At 34.3% G+C, this 21586-nt stretch overlaps 1 protein-coding gene across 7 annotated transcripts in view; it reads right to left on the bottom strand.

Annotated features, from left to right (window-relative positions):
* Positions 1-21586, bottom strand: part of DCAF6 (DDB1 and CUL4 associated factor 6) — a 118030-nt gene that overhangs the window by 54059 nt on the left and 42385 nt on the right. For all 7 annotated transcript variants that reach the window (XM_074349764.1, XM_074349763.1, XM_074349766.1 and 4 more), the window contains exons 5-10: positions 21433-21546; positions 19941-20076; positions 18085-18299; positions 11832-11925; positions 10407-10526; positions 8256-8516 (exon numbers count right to left, since the gene is read on the bottom strand). In XM_074349764.1, the coding sequence (XP_074205865.1) occupies positions 8256-8516; positions 10407-10526; positions 11832-11925; positions 18085-18299; positions 19941-20076; positions 21433-21546 (940 nt within the window). The remainder of the gene's footprint in view (positions 1-8255; positions 8517-10406; positions 10527-11831; positions 11926-18084; positions 18300-19940; positions 20077-21432; positions 21547-21586) is intronic.

Here is a 21586-nt window from a genome sequence, read left to right as displayed (position 1 = left end):
TTCTGAGAGGAAAATGGGTATCAGTGAATACAAACACACACGTATGTAATACACATGTATGCGTTCGTATGTGTCAAGTGGGGATAACTGCTACGAAGTAAACTGGGCAGGGTAAGGTAAGGGTGATGGAGATAGTGAGGGGGTTGTTCTATGTATGGTCATTAGGGAAGGCTTCACCTCGTAAGATGATTTTTGAACAAAGACTTCAAGGATGTGAGGGAGTAATCCACATGGATATCTCAAGGAAGAGTGTTCCAGGGGGAGGAAAGAGCAAGTACAAGTGCTCAGAGGGGGAGGTGTACCTGGACGTGGGATACATATTACAGGTAACGGCAGAAGAATTTGCTAGCGGTTTGGATGTAGAGTGATTCCAAAGGTTTTGGTGTAGGTAACAGGAAAAATGGAGCTGCCATTGATCACAACGGGGAAGAATGGAGAAAGAGCAAGGAGTACTACAGGGAAGAAAAGAACTAACAGGTATCCAAGTGAAGAAACTGAGTAGGGACCAGTCAACTGTAACGGCCTAAAATTCACCAGTAAATCTGGGTATCACTGGCGACGTTACTTTAAGCCAGCTAGAGAGTGATAATAAAGAAGTCTAAGAACTGAACTCTGGAATACTACAGTGTTTAAGAGAAGGAGGAATAGGAAGAAGAAGGTCAAGCCAATGAGGAGGCCGGAGAACTGAGTGAGCAGAGTTCTGCAGGCTCAGTGGTGAACGTGTGTCAAGAAGAATAAAGCAAGCAGTTGTGTTAAATGCTGCTGATACGATGAAAAAGATACTGGCCGAGAACTAATCACAAGGAAGACCTTGACAAGAGTCGTTTCAGCAAAATCACAGGGGCCAAAACCTGACTGAAACAGGTTCAAGAGAAAGGAGAGGTAATGAAGTAGAGAGACAAAGTATATATACTTTCCCCAGAAGTCTTGCTAATAATGGGGAACAGAGAAATCAGATGATTTATTGATAGGAGAATAAAGAGTCCTAAGAGGCTTGTTTGTTTTAGTTTGGGAGATAACACCTATGCTCGTATGCTGATGGACAATGTTTAAGTGGAAGGAGGAAGAAAGATGATGCTTGAAAAGAAGTGGGCAAATCCAAGCATGATGTCCTTGTGTAGACCATCAGTAATAGTGGATAAGAGGAGGAATTGCTTTTGCATAGGTGCATACAAATTTCATCCACTATAATCAAAGGGGAGGCAGAGAGATTTGATGGTCGTAGATTCAATGGAGGGATCACATGGAATTTCTCTGTGACACTGACAGCAAATTGCACAAACTACGCTGACAGCAAATTGCACAAACTACCAAAGAACTTACAGAACCTCTTTTACACAGGTTACAAGGGTACAAAATTTGGTTCATTGTTTCAGAATCAATCATGCCAGAGATACTAACATCTTGATACCACGGCCTCTACTTATAAAGAATTTTATTCAATTGGTAGTTAAGATTTAATAATCCAAGTATCAAAGTCTCTCATTGCTAGTTCCTCCTAGAAAATTCTCTTGTACCAAGCAGTACAGTGTTCACTAACAAACTGCGATGTTCAATAGCACTGTGCCTCCTTCTTAGGTATATGGGTATACCATATTTATTGTCAGGACAGCAGTAACACTTTTAGCAACATAAAGTAAAGCATTATTATGCAGCCATAAAGTTTGTCATTTTACACTTCAAAGCAAATTACCATAAAGAGAGTGATTACAGATATGTCAAGTTTTGCTAAGAAAATTTTTAAAAAATAACAAAAATACACTCAACTTCATTGTCGTTCCAAACCCTCTCTTGTGCTGCCCAACGTTTATGGGGGTATGAGTCTCCATCCAAGACCCACCAGGTGATGCAGCAGGCTCTAAGTACAAGCAGTGATGCCCTATGACTTTGAAAATCATGATTTAGTTACGATAATGTCATGAACAACTAATTTAACACTTCCACTGCCTTTTAAAGAATTTGTCTGCTTACTTATAAGGCTGGTTGTATGTGGCTTTTCCCCATGAGTTAAAAAAAAAAAAATGAGGACAGGGAAAGAAGTCATCACACATCTACTGGGAAAGGCAAATACTGAATTAAAAATTCCCACCAGACATACCAGACTAAACAAACACTACTAGCAGTTTGAAATATTAAAGGCAGGTAAGATACATACACATTACATCCTTTAAAAATGTATAAACAAGCATATATAATTTATAATATGAATAAATGCTTAGAGAATTCGTTTTTGTCAACATTAGCCAAAATGGAAGGCGAATACAATGAATGTCTTTGGGTTAAATTTTTTAAAACAATAACAAAAAAATCTTCAACAGTGAGTCAAGAACTGCTAACTTCTTGGGAAGTTTGTACTTTCATCTCTTCAAACAACTACTAACCCTATCCTTGTTTTCCTCCGAAAGAATCCAGGCTAGTCTCCAAAATGATTTATTCCCACTGTTATAAAAAAAACCATAAACTGCAGTTGACCCAACAAAGGTCCACTTGCTTCTAACATCAAGTCCTGCCTCTCCTCCAAAACACAGGGTCTTCTGTCTTGGACACGGGGTTATTTTTATGTCTAATTTGGTGGTACTTTATCTGCTTGCTATCCACTGTCCCCTACTCCCAACTGTCCTCCATTCTCAACTCGCTCCTTTGCCCAAGGGAATCACTGCGTATTTTCTTCTCCAAGAAATGGTCACTCCTTTACTGACTTCCAAGTTCTTCTTATCTCTTCTTTAGTTTCCCCAAAGTGGTTATTAACCTAATACTTCTCGTTGTTTCTAATCTATAAATGGTCTATACCTCATCTGACTAGACCCTGATCCCCTTTATACTACACAACAGAGTTCTTACTTCCCCAGGAATTACACAGAGCTCAATATGGCTAGAAAGAATCTGAATAGACCTAAATAAATGTGTAAATCTGAGCAGACAACAGTAATTTGTAAATAAGCAGGAATCCACACATAAGCCGTATGATATACTAACTTAAAAAACTTCAGTTCTCATGGTCTGAGTGGTCATTAATTAGAAACACATCGATTCTTAAGGTGACTTACTTCTCAAGGTAAGCACCCCCCAAAACTGAATTCTGTATGTACTGATATCCCCATCCAATCCAAAGAAACCACCTTCTCTAATCATATACTTTTATTTAGATTACAATAAAACCAAAGGAGGTAATTAAACTGTAACACACTGGAATGACTCCATCATTTAACACTCTCTCATTGTAAGAAGCTCCTAACCATGGGAAAAAATTATAAACAACACATGAAATGAAGACATTTCCAGGTTTAGTTTGAGAAGCAACTAAAAGTGATGTCTGATAGGCACTACTGAGAAAGAAAAAATGTTTTATAGTTACTTTGAAATGCTTTGTACAAATAAAATTATGAAGATTTCATTTTAACCTATATAGTTTCAGCTCATAGTCATTCTTCTCTGGTTTTTAAATAGATACCTCACAATGATATTTTCAAAAGCACAGTCTTTTGTTAAATAGTCAAGAAAAGACCACGTATAATGTAAGAATCAAAATGTCTAATCAGATTCTGATTTATGTATATAGAAATGGTTTCAAATGGTGTGACTATGCGAATTAGAATAAAATTCAAGAATACAAAGGGTGAAGAAGTCAAAATTTTGAAAAAAGATCTACCAGCTGACCTCAAATTCCACTTGACTATATTTATCTTCCTAATTCAAATACAAAACCCAGAGCCAACTCTGTGGCCCCCTCTAGACACAGTATTCTTCAGGTATGCATTTCATATATTCACCTCACTGCCACTCCATTTTATTTTTTTTCCTACCCATATTTCTGCTTATCCTGATTTCATCATTTATCGGAATGATTTTTTAAAAGTGTTTCTGTAAGTTACCTTAAAATATTTCTAGAACAAAGTAAGAAAAAGTATCTATTCAGTCTTATGTGGTTGGGACAGCCAAGGGTAAACAATGGATCCAAAACCGATAAATGACTGGATATCCATTCAGAGCATCTTCCCTAAATAACATCAAACTTGGGGAGCCTACTAGAAACATCTAGAATAAATGAAGTGGGACTGAAATTATAAAGACCATAATATAGCTAAATATACTCTACATAGCTTATGGCTAGCTTAAAGATAATAATTTTAACAATATCTTTAACGAGTGACTTCTGTTGGGAGGGAAAAGAGGCTTACATAGAACAAGACAGATAATGTCTCTGTCTGTATGAGAGCACATTCTAGTAACAGAAAATAAGGCATAAGTGAATCAATAAAAAATAAACAAAATAATTACACATTTTAATAACTGCTTTTCAGGAAGTAAACGGGGCTATAAAAAAAAAAGAGAATAAAATTTTAGGGAGGGTAGGAAGGAAAGATAAATGTAGCTAGGGTAGTTATAAAAGACCTCCCTTGGGTAACATTTGAGCTGAGAACCAAAAAAAAGGAGAAACCAGGGGAAGAGCTTCTCAGGCACAGAGAACAGCACAAAGGTTCAGCATTAGAAAGACAGAGGCGGAAGAAAACCTGGCACATTCAAGGAACTGAAAGGAAACCAGTACAGCTGGAGCATAATGACCATTAGGAACTGAGAAAATGGTATGAAATGAGGCTAGAGAGGTAGGCAAAAGCCAGGCCATGTAGGTTCTTTCAGGTCCACAGTTAGGAGTTTGAGGTTTTTTCTTTTGTAGTTATATTTCAAAACGCAACTAGAAGTCTTTGAGGAGTTTTTAGACAGCAAAGTTATATAATCTGATTTCACATTTTAAAATACTCATCCTGGCTGCTGCATGGAGAATAAATTGTAAGGGAGCAGCAGTAAGTGGAGATCAACTAGTGGACAATAATGATGCAAGATGGAAAGAAGAGAACGTATTTAGATACAGATGCAACAGGACTTGCTGATAAACTGGACGTGGGACATGAAGAAAAGCAAGGAATCAATAACTGACAGGTTGTTAAAATTAGGAAACGGGCAGTAATTATAATTTACTGAGATATAAAATGACTAGGATAAAAGAGATTAGTGAGATGGGAAGGGTGGGAGGATAGGTTAAGTTTGTTTGGACACCTTAAACTTAAGATATCCACAAATAACCAAAAAGAAGTGTCATAAGCAGTTGGACACAGGAGTCTGTAACTCAGGGTCGAAGATCAGATTGTTGACACACATTTGGGAATCACCAACTTAGAGGAGATAGTAAATGATATGGGAATTGATGTGATTAACCAGGGAGGTAGAGAAGAGAGCATGGATTAAGGGGTTCTACTAAAACATTCAGAAGTAAATGGGATAAGAAACATCAACAATGGCTACTGAAAACTAGTCACAGTTGGTAATGAGAGTAAGCAGGCAAAAGCAGTGTCATGAATGCCAAGAAAGGAAAGTATTTCAAGAAAAAAATGACAGACTATGTTAAATGCAATCAGGTTAAAAATATCTATAAGATACCAACAGAGAAGTATACTTTAAATCTGGCAAAATGGAAGTCACTGGAAACTTGACAAAAAGTTCTGGTGGAAAGGAAGTTGGAAGGCAGATTTGAGTTGGTTGATAAATAAGTGGAAGATGTTAAGAAAATGGAGATGTTATATGTAAGCAACTCTTTTGAAGACTCTGACTATAAAAGGAGCAAAGACATAAGTCCAGAGAGGAATGTGGAACAGTTCAGAGAAAATTTTTTTAAGATAGAAGATAATAATAGAGCATGTCTGAGGTAGAAAGGAAAAATTCAGTAGAAAAGGCAGTAATAAAGATGCAACAGAAGGAGTAAAGTCCTTGAGAAGTTGGAAAGAGATGGGAACTACACTGGCTAGCCTTTTTTAGCAGACACATTTCTTCCCAAAATGTGACTGCTTCTGTCACAATGTGACAAAAGTAGCAAAGTAAATGCTTTGTTTCCCCCACTGTGAATAAAAGAAGGTTAACGGCTAGGAGCAGGATGAAGGTAAAGGGTGGTGCTAAAAGTTTGAGAGACATGAAGGTATGAAAAAGATATTTTGTCTAGTTGAGCAACAGCGCTGAAAGATTGCTCTAAGACAACATGTTAAGCACCCAATGTAATCCGTGGTCTTTAATTTCTTCACAATCATTCAGTGACTCAGTTGCAGACTACGAAAAGGCAAATAACGAGGTTCAATTAGAGATGAAATTTTGCCAGGAAAGTCTTCACACATTGTCCCTCTCTTTCACCCCAGCAAAAGTCACAGAGGAAATGCAAAGGAAATGAAGGAAAGACACAAACATTTACATAAAGAGGTATCCACAGCAAGGCAAGAAGCATACTTTGTCATTTTCTCTCTCTCTATGCAAGGCCATAATAGAAACCATGGCTCTAAGATGACACTCCCATCTACATGGACAATTCCTACTACCCACAAACCCATCTGGACTTAGAAGTGAATAAAAGACTGGGGAGAAAAACCAAAACTAAACTAAACAAAAAAAGCATTAAGTCCTTACTGTTAAAATGCTAAACTCTGGGATAATAAAAGGCCTGTTTCTATTGTCAAAACAATTGCAGACATAATCTTTAGATGTTACATCTGACATCAAATCATTTTTCTCAATAGCAATACTATCTTGTTAACACAGAACTATTCCCATTTTCCATAGTTTACTTAACCAAGATTCTTTTTATAATTCTTTCCTTACTTTGAAAAATTGATAGGCAAAAGTGCCAAGTAATGTTCAAACAATATTGCATGATCATCACAAATAGTTTTTTTTCTATTTCAATGATTCCATGACTATAGTGTTTAATACTTACATCAAATATTAAAAAGGATTTAGTAACTTGAAATGTAGTATTAAAATGTGTTCAGTATCTATAACAAAAAGGAAAAATGAAACTCCAAACTAAGTATACTCAGAAATGTGTTTAAGAAACAACTGGAACAAGTTAAGAGTCAGTGGAATGTGAATATCAGCTAGGGAATCTTCTTACTAAGTTGTGATCAAACTTACAATTGACCAAAATCTTTAAGACTATTTCCAAGAATGTTACCACTTTAAAAATTCTTTTTTTTCTTTTACCAATTTTACCTGCTTTGAAAAGCAAACTTTTAACCAATTCTGTCCCTATATCCCAAACTCCTCAAAATATTTTTTCCCATTCATTGAAATGCTAACTGTGTCAACTAGAGTGTGGAAAACCTAATTTTATAGTTCATCTTTAGCTTATTATTATAGGTAAACTGTACACAAGTATTAACAATCACATAACTGACTCTGGCTTCTATTCCCATAGAAACTGAAAATGAATTATCAAAAATGGGATATTCTGATAAAAGAGTGCTTAATTTAAAACTCCCCATCTTTGGTGATCTGGCATCTGATTTCAGAGAAGCCAGAATAAAGTGATAGCTCGGCCGTTAAGCTGTTAGGAATTTTTTTATAGGCTTTAGCTTAGGCCTGCCAGCTGTATCTTTAGTTGCTAGTATTTTTGATTATATATTGAGTAAAATACTTTCTTAGAAAAACCCAAAGAAAAATATGAATAAACATCTTAATGGTTATTATAATTACATATATATAGTTAAAATGCCAAGTAAACTACAGACATAACCGCCAAAAATTACTGATGTAATTCTAGTACATTCCATAGTTGAGGGCGGGGGCGGGTTTGAATATACAGAGTTATTATAGTGAGAGGAAAACAGTATTTTAACAGAATTTAGGAGTTGAATGTTTTTCACTAACATCAAATACCAAAAAGACAAGGTTTTATTAGAACTATTCTTTTTCATATAAATATAAGAGAAATAATTCTTTTGGTAAATTTTATATATTGTTACAAGAGACCACATAAAATGCACCACACAGAATGTATTAGAAGTATTTCTTGATTTGAGGAAAAATAGTCAAAAATACAGATACAATGGAACTAATCATAATCAGGGCTATATTTTCACTATCACTTTAATACAGACTCACAACCAAGTAAGTCTAAGAAAGGTATTTTGGTCTGTAATGGTCTATAAAAAAAATAATTGTTAAGTGCATTAAACTATGTCAAAACACTACCTACAGTTTTTAAAGAATTGTCTTCTGTAAACCGAAAATTTCTGCTATTTGTTAAAATTCATGCAAGTTAGGCACACTTGAATTGTTTTTAAGTTACACATTCACATATGGCACATCATTCTGATCACTTATTCCAGCAAGAACAAGTTGATGTGATTTAGTATCTTTCAAAATAGCCCATAAAGAAGTTTTCTATCAGAAATCATCAGACGAACCATAGCCTATTTAAAGAGTGACATCCTCACCAGACTGATGATGTGTTTGGTGTCCAGATGCCTCACCAGACTGCTTTTGTTCACTGTCTGGAGAAGACAGCAAAGAAGTGGAATGAGGGCTATCTGTAGAAGATGATGCTGAAGGAACCTGAGCTGACGTCGCAGAGGATGTAGAAGGTTGAAGAAACTGTTCAGCTGGAGTATCTACTTCCATAGCAGCTTCGCCCACTTCCAAATCAGTGCTTGATGGGACAGTAGGAAGAGTTGAAACATCGGACTGACTCGTTCCACCTTCAAAAAAACACATGTTGATGCAAATTCAAAAACTAAATGCTTTCCAGAACCAACTACTCTAAAGAGATATGTTCAAGAAATACATGTGCACTTGAGTGTACACATGTACACACACAAATATATACACAGAGAGAAACAAATCATTTCAGGATATCAAAAGCACCCACTGGTGGTTTGGTCCACTTGCCCAAAGAGGCTAATTAATAGGGGTAAAATCTATCTACAGCACATTCTTATTAAAATAATAAATCTTTCAAGCAAAATGCTCAATGTGGTAGCTTGACTTTGATAAAGCTAAGTAACAGCTTGTGAGAGGCCTATAAATAATATTTAGTCCCTTAAGTTGGAAGACGGTGATTCTGATTAAACAGCTAGATAATAGGATAATAGATTTATTTTGATATATTTCTATTCTATAACATAATGTCCCTGGTAAAATATTTAACAAAAATTTTACAACAAGAGTAAAGCTACAAATAGGCCAGAATAGGATTTAGTTCCTGATTCCCATTTCATTAGCATTAATGTTTTAACCACTAAACTAACATGATCCAGTCATGATTTTATTTTTTAGTTTTTTGATTTTTTAAATGTATTTATTTATTTAATTGAAGTATAATTAATTTGCAATGTTGTATTAGTTTCAGGTGTATAACAAAATGATTCCACTATATGTATACATATATATTTTCTTTTTCAGATGCTTTTTCATTATAAGTTATTACAAGCTATTGAATATAGTTCCTTGTGCTGTATAGTAGGTCCTTGTTGTTTATCTATTTTATATATACTAATGTGCGTATGTTAATCCCAGACTCCTAATTTATCCCTCCCCACACCCCTTTCTCCTTTGGTAACCATAGTTTTTTTTCTATGTCTGTAAGTCTACTTCTGGTTTGTAAATAGGTTCATTTGTATCATTTCTTTAGATTCCACATATAAGTGATATCATATGATATTTGACTTTCTCTCTGACTTAACTTAATATGACCATTTAGGTCCATCCATGTTGCTGCAAATAGCTTTATTTCACAGTCATGATTTTAAAAGGCTTGAATGTCTACTACGTGTGATACCAGGCCTTATGCTATCGGCAAAGGTATTAAGAATATTTAATAAGCATTAAAAATTTTTCCCTGATTTTGCTTCAAATCTAGATTTCATTAAAACAAAGACAGAATGAACTAACCAAGTTCATGTCTTGCAAGATGCAACTATCACAGAATATAAAACTTTTTCTTTTAATCATCTTGATTTAAATATTTCTTAGTTTAAATTTAAGCACAAATTTGATAACTCTTATGCAAATACACAGTCCAAGAATTTTTTTTTAAGTTTACAGTAAGAACTTAGTAAGAACCATTTATGGATGAAATTCAACAGAATTTTTCATTTTAGGATATAAAACATTTAGGAGTTAATTTTTATACTCCTCATTTTTGACAAAGATAAGTAACTTGCCAAAGACCAGAAAACTGGAAAGTAGTGAAACAAAATATGGAAACAGGCCAGCTAACACCAGAAACAGGAATTAATAAATATTGCATATAAGTAAACAAAAGGAGAAACTATTCAATTATACAAAACTTACTCATCTACAGAGTTTCATCCATTTCCATTCACAGAGTACAGACAGAAAGAACTTACAACGGGGATTATCAGACTTGCTTTTTTTGAGAAAAGCAAAAAATGAAGGCAAGGTCTAGTGGAATCTGAAGGAACAAATTACACCAAATACCCTTCATCCTCTACTATTTCACACAATACAGTAAGAACCTCGTGATTACTGAAGATATAAAACATGGCATACATTAGTTGATATAAATAAAACTGACTTCAGTAAAGAGTTTTTGCCATCTTTCTGATGGCTTTAATAAGAAAGACTACCTCTGGGTCGAGATCTTCCTCTTCCTCTATTGCTTTGTGCAACTTCGCTTGCTTCTTCAAACCACCTTGATAACATGTCAGACATCCTCTGCATCAATGACACATTGGGACTCTGCTCTCCTATGAAAACACGTTTTATCGGTGAATTTAGTAATAAATCAGGATCTTTCATTAATGCACAAACCTAGATTTGACGGCCTTTAAAATGAAAGCAATTTTAAAAAATCAAATTGCCTAAATAAATTATAAGAATGTATGTATATATATATATATATCTACTAGAGCTATCATCACATTTTATAATTTATATTTATATGAATGACTCTCCATCTGTATTTTGAGTTCCTCAAGAACATCTCCTACATCTTTGCCAATTCTTAGGTACTTCCACAATCCCACCCTGAGCCCAACTCACACCTTTAGTTCCAAGAGTACATGGCTAGGAAAGGCTCATGAATTCTAAGCTAAAGAGGTTAAAAGTTTGCCCTCCAACTTAAATTTCCTTAACCTGACAGTTTGCCCTCTTACTTAAATTTCCCTAAACTGAATTTATTTTCATCATCATTTACTGCAAATTCCATATATTTGAAATTAACTGAAATCAGAAAGTGTTTTATCTCTTCCCTCCCCTCTTTTTTTCCTTTAAATATGAGATTTTTCTTAAGAGCATTTTCAAATTAAGTATTACATCAAACTGAAACTGTGACAACTGTCTTCTACTATCATGTAATTTAAAATGGAAATAATTTGCTCTTGAATTTTTTGTGAAAACAGAATTTATTGTACACTTTATTGCCTTTATAGAATATAGCTTTATATTTTAAACTATAATGTCAAATAATTACAAGAATAATATATTAGGAAATATTCTTTTGACCCTAAAAGATTTCAGAAATCATCAGAGTAAGATTTTGGCTATAGACTCAACTATTAAAATCACACAGATTATTTCTATTTTAAATGTGCCATCTTAAAGCTACCAAGGTAGTCGTTTCTTATGCTTGTCACAGGCATCTGACAGGGGAAAAAAAAAATTTATGTGCTCTTATAAAACTCTCAGGTTGGAAACTGAGAGTTTTCATTTCTCTTTAAATCAAATACAAAAGCAAAAATTAAGAAGTTTGATAATACCCAATGTTTTATGTGGCGATGAACATTCTTATACTTTCAGTAGGAATGCAAAGTAGTGCATTTTTTTTGGAGGGTAATAAGATAACTATCAAAATTAAAAGACATTTATCCAGTGACCCAGACATTCCACATAGAGGAATTTATCCTAAGGAACACTTGCACAGTATGCTAAGATATATAGGTATAAAGACATTTGTTGCAGCACCACTTAATAATAGTGAAAAAAAAGGAAACAAGTTAAAATACTAATTTTTAAATATCGTATTTTTTAAAAGCTGACCAAAGGACAATTACCATCTCGTTCTCGTTCACTCTCAGGCCTTGCTCGGGGTCCAGTGTCTGACCAGTCACCACGAAGTCTCAAACGCTTAACTGGAGGCTGTCGTAACTAACAGATGAGGAGAGAACGCACTTGCTCAATTCTTAAAGCACACTGTAAGCCCAACAGATTCTTTCCATCTTCTCACTTTCCTTATTGAGATGCGAAATCACAACGTGAAAGACAGCCATAAACATCCATTGATACTGGCAGCCTATACTTACCTTCCATCTGAAGGGTCTGAATGCAGCTTTGAAATCCTGTATATGTGACTTCTAATCCCACCTGTATCACTTTCCAATTGACAAGAGGAAAGTTATCTAACCACATTGAGCCTCGATTTTCTATTATGATGATAATACAGTCTAGGTAAAGTACCGACATACTTAACTAGCAATAGGAGTTATCATTATTTTATGACTATTGACAATTTACTCTCCAGTTCTCCCCCAACATCTATTCCAACCCCACATTACTCACCTCAGTGTCTCTACTCTACTCTATTGCCCTTATTCTCAGCTGGTAACTTTTCCTCTTACCTCAGAGAAAATAAAGTTGGTTCTACAGAAATGACATCAATTTATTCAGCGGCATTCTACAAACTTACCTATATCTAATCTATAACTTCTTAATTTCTTCCAACCTTTCTCAGAGGACGTATCATTTATTTTAAGCCTAACCTCCATCTGTGCTCTTTATTTCATTCTCTCAACTCCTCAAGCATGTTGCTTCAACAATTACTCTCTCTTTCCCATACCTACATTCATGTCTTCTCTCCCGGTTTTTCCTCATAAATTCTGAATATCCTATCATTTTTAATAAACAAAACACCTCAGCTTCATACTTCTAATTACACTCTTTTCTCATGCCTTCTGAAGCTTTACTGTCAAGTTTCTTTTAAAAAGTCTGCATTCTTTCTATCTTTATGTACCACTTTCCTCCCTCAGTTCACTGACATCAATCTTATGTTTCCCACTGAACTCATTCTCACCACTGTCACCAATGAATGATCACTTGCTAAGTTCACTGATCAATGATAAAATGATCAACAATGTCCGACTCAAATGGCACCTTTCAGAGCTTATTTTATTTCAAGTCTGTGGCATCTGACTCAGTCATTCCCTTTAACTTTTAAATTTTTAACATCTTTTTATTGAGATATAATTCACCTAACATTTATCCTTTTAAAGTATACAAATCAGTGTGTATATTCACAAAGCTGGGCAACTGCTGGTATCACACCAATCCAGAACATTTTCATTACCTTATAGAGAAACCCTCTACCTATCAGCAGTCACTCCCCACTTCCACCCCACTTCCCCCTCTACTCCCCTCCCGACAACCACTCATCTATTTTCTGTCTCTATGGATATGTTTATTCTGGACACCTCATACAAACACAATAATGTACAGTATGTGGCCTTTTTGTCTGGCTGCTTTCACTTAGCATAATATTTTCAAGGTTCATCCACACTGCAGTATATATCAGTATTTCATTTCCTTTATGGCTCAATAATACTTCATTTTTTGGATATAAACATTTTGTTTATTCACTCACCAGTTAATGAACACTGAAGTGTTCTCAGTTTTTGCTATTGTGGCTAACACTGCTGTGAACATATGTGCACATTTTTAATAAGGGCATATGTTTTCAGTTTTCTTGGGTATATATCTACGAGTGGAATTGCTGAATCATATGACAACTCTGTGTTTCACTTTTGAGGAACTGCCAAACTATTTTTCAAAGCATTCACACCATTTTATGCCAACCAATGTATGAGGGCTCCAATTTCACCACATTTTCATCAACACTTGTCTTGACTTTTTTATTTTAGCCTAGTAAGTGTGAAGTGGTACCTCACTATGGTTCTGATCAGCATTTCCCTGATGACTGGTGATGCTGAGCATCTCTTTATGTGCTTACTGGCCATTTCTTCTTTGGAGAAATGTCTATTCAAATCCTTCACCAACTTTTAAATTAGTATATTTGTCTTTTTATTGTTGAACTGGAACTGTTCTTCATATATTCTGGATACTAGATTCTAAATCATAAATCAGATATAAGATTTGCAAACATTTTCTCTCATTCAAGTGGGTCACTCCCTTTTATTTTTTTAACATGACATTCATTGATTTTTTTTTTTCTTTCCTCCTCACAATTAAGCAGGTTTTGTTAGAAACTTGGTGACAGCTTCGCTGCAAATTTTCTATTTTCTCCTGGAAATCATACCAAGCAACAGGGAGAATGGGGAAAAAACTTCTACATCCTCAGCAAAGGAAACAGGGGAAAAAAAAAAACCACACAAGTTATATATTATGTGTAAGTACGGTTAAGAGCAACTGAGAGTAACAAAATCTACAGAGGTCACAAGTGTGACAGGGAATAATCACAAGATTAGAGGATGCCTAATGTGGCAGCTGTTCACAATCTCGGACAAACAGTCATTTCCAAAAAGAGAGGGCTGCACTCTATATATAAACTTTATTTAGAATAACAAACTAGAGCCCATGTTCCAGGATTACGAGAGAGAAATTTTTATATTATACAAATAAGAACTTATGTTATAACTTCAGCAACTACTTTTGGAACAAGATCTTCAAGTTAAAACCGCCCCAAGTTTGACTTTCTGAGATCTGCAAAATAATTAGTCCAGAATCTTGAAAACGGTACAGTATTCACTCAGTCAGTCAATAAACATTTTTTTTAGCACCTGTGTCAGGCACTACCCTAGGTACTGGGAAAAGATCAATGGACAAAACATACAAAAATCCCGGTGTCACAACGTTTACAGAATACAGTAAGTAAAAAAGTAAAATATACAAAGAAAATGGTAAGTGTTACAGAAAAAATAAAGTAGAAAAGGGAGATAGGTAGTACCAGAGAATAAAGGGTTACAATTTTAAATTAGGTGGTGAGGTAAGGCCTCACAGAGACGGTGACATGGGCAAAGCCCTGTAAGAGACGAAGGGAAAGAAATCTAGATGTGGGGGGAGGCCACTTCAGGCCGAGTAAATGCCAAGCCATAAGGTAGAAGCATGCTCAGCCTGCTGAGTAAGTAAGTAAGTAGATGTGGTGGCTAGAGCAGAACAAACAAAGGAAAGAGCAGTAGAAGTAGTAAGAACCAGATGAACAAAGATCCTGAAGTCACTGTGAGGACCTCAGTTTTGTTCTGAGTGAGGTGGGGAGCCACTTGGAGTGTGGATCAGAGCAATGGCATGATATGACTCATGTTTTAAAGGATGACTTTGGCTACTGTGTAGCTAAAGGACTGGAGGGGGCGGATGTGAAAGCAGGGGGACTGGTTAGAAAGCTACTGTTAATAATCTAGGAAGAGAGATGCTGCTGCCTTGGATCAGGGTAGTAGCGGCAGGGTAGGAAGAAGCACTAGAGATTTTGGATACAGGTTTCCCCTGCGATCTGAGAGCAGAGCATTCCTATGGAATCTTTCATAAGCTGAAATGGAGTAAAGCAAAGAAGCAATTACCTTAGGCCACATCTTGCTAATAGATGCACAAACAAATCAAGATAAAGCAAAGATGCTCACAGACACAATTCAAAGCTATGATGCCTGGATGCTGAGATGCAGAGTGTAGTTCCCAGGAAAGGAGCTTGGCGGTGCCACTTGCTGCTCAGGGTGCGCGCTACAAAACAAACGCTGAATGCTATTTTCGCTTTTAACATTTTTTTTCTGTAAAAGCGAAAATCCTCTTTGGAGTTCTTTCAGTTAGCAAAAGTGGGTATTAATATAAGTCTTTAGTAAAAGCAAAGTAGTACAGAAGCAAACTTTCAAAAAGCAGGGGATACCTGTATAACCTTCAGGGGCAAATTATGGGGACCAGGAGAAAATTAAAGATTGGATTCAACAAAGAAGTCCAATAATGGGGTGGGTAGGTGTGAAAAATGTCAGAAAGATATGAGAGAAAAAGGAAAAGAAAAGACAATAAAAAGAAAAAAGGAATATAAAAATAAAGGCAAATGAGAAGTGGAAAAATTGAAAAAGACAAAAGAATATCCTAAATAAAGGATAAAGTAAAAAAGAAATTGTTAGAGGATATAGGAAATAAAAAAAGGCCCCCTACAAATTAAGAAAATATAAATATATTATGAAAACAGAAGAAAAAAGCAAATATTCAACTTCTATTCATAGTTTAAAATGCTGCTCAAGCGTTTCTTACGTTCCCAATAAAAAACAATTATTCCTTCCTTTGATCTACTTATATAGAACATAATTCTTACACACAATTCTATGATTTTAAGTTTCACATATTTATTTATATCTCTACTTTCACTAAACTGTAAACTCCTGAGAGGTCATGTCTTCGTCACAGTCATCCTTGAATTTCTAAAGTTTAGTATAACATATAGTATAGTGCACAGCAGGCACCCGACAAGTATGTGGTGAGTTGAGATGAGTTTGTCTGAACATTACTGTCAAGGATTTAGCATAAAATACTGAATGAAAAGATAGTGGGATTAAGAAGAAAGATTATTAATTTCTTCAGATGTATAGACCTATGAGTTGTTGGGTTTCTTACAAAACACAGAATTTATTTTTGTAATTTCAATCCATTTTCAGAATTACTCTTCTTAACTTAGTTAATTCAACAAAGAATACTGAGAAAAACATGTTCAGGAAAAAACCAACTGTTCATGACTCAGCCTCATTCACTCTGATTACATAAACATCTTTTGGCTAAGTGTTCTATGGTATAAAAGATAGTTGGCCCACTTAAAATGTTTCTGCATTTCCAACTCTTTCATTATGTAACAGTCACAAAGTTTGACTGTAACTTTACTGAAGCACATTATCAGGAGGAAGTTACATAGCAACAACAAAATGACAGTGCAGATATCATATTTTCAATCAGACCAATTAACTCAAAAATAGTGTTCATTAGCCATCACAAACTCTTCTTCATCAGTTTCCTAATTCACTTGAACACAGTGCCACATTTAAAATCCTTATATACATTTATAAAGTAATCTTGATTTTGTTCTAATTTTATAGTCCTCTCAACCTGCAAGTAAAATAACTGGATTTAATCTTGCCCCTCACAGGAATTACAAAAGCTGTTTTCTTTAGCACTTTTAAAAAGTATTCATTAATAGGAGTTGGGCCAATACCAAAAAGTCACTGATAGTTAATAAAAAGTCATGGTTAATTTCAAAAGACATTTATAATCAAAAGAATAGAGTGACTGAACATAGGGCATTATAAAATGAAAAAGCCAAAGTGAGAAATATGTTGGGGAAAGAAGCTTAACAGGTGAAAGCAAACATTTTTCTACTGCTGTACACTGTCAAGTACATATTATTTCTGGTTTTTGCTTTTCATAAATAAGAAAATGAAAAGCAGAAACCAGGTTCACTATTATAAAGTTATTTTAGGGAATTAATTCTTTCACATAGTTTTCAATATACAATATATTTATAATGTGATGTATAAATATATATATGTATATATATGTACGTATATATGTATATGTGTATATATTAGATGATGTGTATATATATATAAAAAATATATATATAATGTGATGTGTAAATTTCCAGGAGATTAAATGTTTATGTTCATGCACCAATAGGAGTTTCACTTATTACCATCTACTATTCATATGTGCACAGCAATCCTCTCCTCTCCCAATTCTGTGTGTATGTGTGTGTGTGTGTATGTGTACACACACACACATATGCACACTTTGACTTATCTTTTTCTCACTCACTCATATGTTATTTTATAAAATGTACCTTGGGATAATATTACATGTCACTAGTTCGTAACTGTGAAAGAGGCAGAAGAGAGGAAGAACTGCTGTCCACATATGAATAGTAAGTAATAGGTAACAGGTAAAGCTCCCATTGTTGCACGAACATAAACATTTATTCTCCTAGAAGTTCATACATAACTTTTTTATTATTTTAATTGCCTTTTCTGCAACTGTTACAACTCTTACTATTTCTTACTGGCTGCTATGCATCCATAAACTTGGAGAAACATTTTGCCATTAAGTATTTTTTCTTTAAAAATATTTCACAATACTTTTCATCTAGCATCTTATTCTTAATTATTTATTAGCCCCTGTTCTTTTGTGTATGTTTCATATCCTTGCTCCCTAGACTGTAAATGCCTCAAAAATTAACTATTTTTTGAAGTCCTTCAGGCACCAGGAGTTACTGAATTAATGTTTTCTGGAATGAACAAAGAACATAGTTTTGAGTAAACTTACTTCTTCTCTTCTTTCTTCTGCAGAAGGAGTTTTAAGTTCTCGTGCTGTATCATCTTTTGGGTCAAAAAGATATATGTAATCGGAAGAGTAACTAACAAGAATCTCTTGACCATCTTCACTGTAACACAGAGATGTCACCCTGCAGGACTTGTTATTAAGATGGGAAGGGATAAAACGGGCAACCATTCCAGTAGTTCCTCGACCTGCATAATTCCCTGAATAAGAAAATAGGAATTGTTTAAAATTCATGTTTTCCAAGAAAAACACTTTAAAAACTCTTAATCTGAATTATGAAATATGTGATTTAACGCAACAATATAAATCCAAGTTATCAAATTCTATTCCTGGAAGAGATTCTTTATTCAATAGTCAGGTTTTTCAACAAAACAGAAAAGAATATGGTATAAAGATTACATGTCTTCAAAAAAGAATTCATGATTGTCAAAAATTCCAGATTACGTAAGTGTTTTATTGAACATGAGTTATTTAACTGATTAAAATGATTTTGATTATAGTCACACTAAATAATCTTTTAAAAATTTCCCAAATTAAGGTAATACAATTTTTATAATATAAATAGGAAAGCTGAGGTTTAGCAGTATACTGGATAAAACAGTACAGTATACTTTTTAATATGGTATTCCTTTTACTTTATGTCTTTAAAAGATTTTTGGTTGTCGTGGGATTTTCCTCTTATCAGACAACAGAGTGGGGATACCACTCCAACTTTAACTAATTTTCGTGGCCATCAATACAGTACGACAGGGAGACGTATAAGTGGCACTTTACACCCTGCAGGCCCAGGAACGCCAAACTCGAAGACTCTCACAAAGCTGTGTAATTCTGCACAATGAGGTATTCATATTACATTACCACTGTTCCTCCTAAATGTGTATGTCCAAATAGACAAAGACTCCTCAATCACAGTTTGAAAAAAGAAAAAAGATCCCATCTAGTTTTCCCATTTCAGTAATCTATGTTCATTTTCACTGGACACAAATTGACACTGAGATCAGCATTGTTACTCTCTGGGCAAGTCCACTTTTACTTTCAACAACATAAAATATGTGAATATTCTATACATGAATACACACACAAGTCACTGTTCTTCCCTAACTTTTCTCTCCTCCATATTTACTATTATCTTCTTGATTGAAAAGATGGCAAAGAGAAATTAGGAAAACCCAAATGTGGGTTGAAGAGTGTCCCCTGAAAATTCATGTCCACCAAGAACCACAGAACGTGATCTTCACTGGTAATAGGGTCTTTGCAGATGTAATTATCAAAATGAGGTCATACTGGATCAGGGTGGGCCTTAAATCCAATATGACCAGTGTCCTTATAAGAAGGGGGAAATGCGGACACAGGCACACAGGAGAGAATGGCATGTACACACAGAAGCAGAGATTGGAGTGATACATTTAAAAGCCAAGGGATGGTAAAGATTGTCAGCAACCACCAGAACCTAGGAGAGAAGCAAGCAACACGTACTCCCTGACAGCCTCCACAGAACACAACTTTGCAACACCTTGATTTCAGACACTTAGCCTCCAGAAACGCGAGAGAATAAGTTTCGGTTATTTCAGGCCACCCAATTTGTGGTAATTGTTATGACAGCCCCAGGAAACTAATATATCAAGTGTTACAACTTTTTAAAGTGATAAACTACAAAAATATCACCATGATAGTGTCACAAAAACTTGGTGAAATGCTATTTTTTATAATAATCCATAGTACTCAAATATATTCTGTTTATTAAATTTTATGACAAACTAATGAAATTTTAAAACTGCAATGTCATGTTTATTCTATGAACTGACAGAATGTCATGTTTTCTCTAGTACATGTCTTTTTACCTGTAGCTCTTGTGCCCAGCATTCGCCGATCATATATTCGTACTGAGCTATCAGAACAACCAACGGCAAGATAATATGGTATTGGTGGACAAATGGCTACAGATGTAGCGGCACGTCGGCAGTTAATTAAAATATCCTACAAAAGATAAAAGGATACCCGTTTTTACTGTTTTCAGTATAGCTCAGTATTCAAATTACATTTACGTTAAATTTTATTTATTTAATTTTTGGCCTCAGAACACTTCTCCTATTATATTCAATGTATTCATCAAATGCCTTTCATAATTCTAAGATTTTAGTATTTAAGAATTACTCTAGTTACTAGTTTTTCTTAATACTCTGCCTCTATTTGTACATAAAAGAAATCAAAAGTTTTATTACGGAAAAATTTAACAGTACTTCATTTTTTTAGCTTGGTTTTATTCCATATTTTTATGGCATTTTTGGTTATAAAAGCACAATTAAATCCGTCTACACTGTACACTAAAACACAGCTTTAAAAAATGTGACCTAACAAACGTTAGTACCTATTATTCACCAAGAAACAGGTATACCAAATGCCCCTAATATACAATCTGATATTTTAAACTTATTTCTGCCTTTAGTTCAATGCTTTCCTAGTTATATATGTGTGTGTAGTGTGTGTGTGTGTGTGTGGGTGTATATACATATAAACTGATTTTAAAATATTTTTAATTTGTATTCTTTTTTCTTTTCTGTTTCAGTGTATAAAATAATCTTTTCTCCACCTAAAGCATGTTAACAATAGTAACTGGTTTAATTACTAAACACTTTACTTGATTATTTGCAATTCTTTTTCTTTTTGGTAACTCTCAGTAAAAATGTATTTAACAATATTTTCTTATTTCACTGACTACTCCAAAATGATTCAAGACAAAAGCTACCATCTCTAAATAAGATTTGGGGTTAGTTGCCTGGGGCCATTACACTGACAGATTTCTCAGGTCTTTTCCAAGTTTCAAATAGTATTTAAAAAATACAAAATTGATAGTCAATCTCTACATTTGGAGAAGTGAGCTAAGTCAGAATGAACATGTTGACAGAATGGTATCTAATAATTTAAAAGAAAAGATAACATATAATTCTTGGTTTAAAGGGCAGGGTAAAAATAAAAAGAAGACACTAAATTACTATATGCTTTTATCACTGTTATTGGTAAGCCAAAATTGTCTCTGTAAGCAAATGGAATACTTTGATAAATACTTGAAATTTTTATAATGCTATGGTATATACCAAACAATTATATAAATTTTAATAAATATATTTGAAATGTAAAATTTAAACATAAGCTCCCTAATTTCACTATTAATATTTTAATTTTAATTTTTTATTATAAAATAAATGCTTAACTAAAGATTTTACCAAACAAAAATTTTAAATTTACCCATAATTTTATAACCCAGAGATAACTTACTAACCAATTTTAATTACAATCTTAATTTGTCATTTGTACAAAAAACTTGAATCTTACATCTTTGCAATCTTCTTTTGTGCAGCTAGTTTTGATGCGTGTATCAAACCACCTAACAGTTCCATCTTCACCACAAGAGAGAAAAGTATACGGGTCATTAGGTACAGTCATAATCTGAAGATGAAAACAAAAGTATAGGAAATGTTATTGAACA

Source organism: Camelus bactrianus, chromosome 21 (genome assembly GCF_048773025.1).
Source record: "Camelus bactrianus isolate YW-2024 breed Bactrian camel chromosome 21, ASM4877302v1, whole genome shotgun sequence".
Taxonomy (NCBI): domain Eukaryota; kingdom Metazoa; phylum Chordata; class Mammalia; order Artiodactyla; family Camelidae; genus Camelus; species Camelus bactrianus.
Note: the sequence above shows the minus strand (reverse complement) of the source record. Positions and strands in the feature narration are given on the sequence as shown.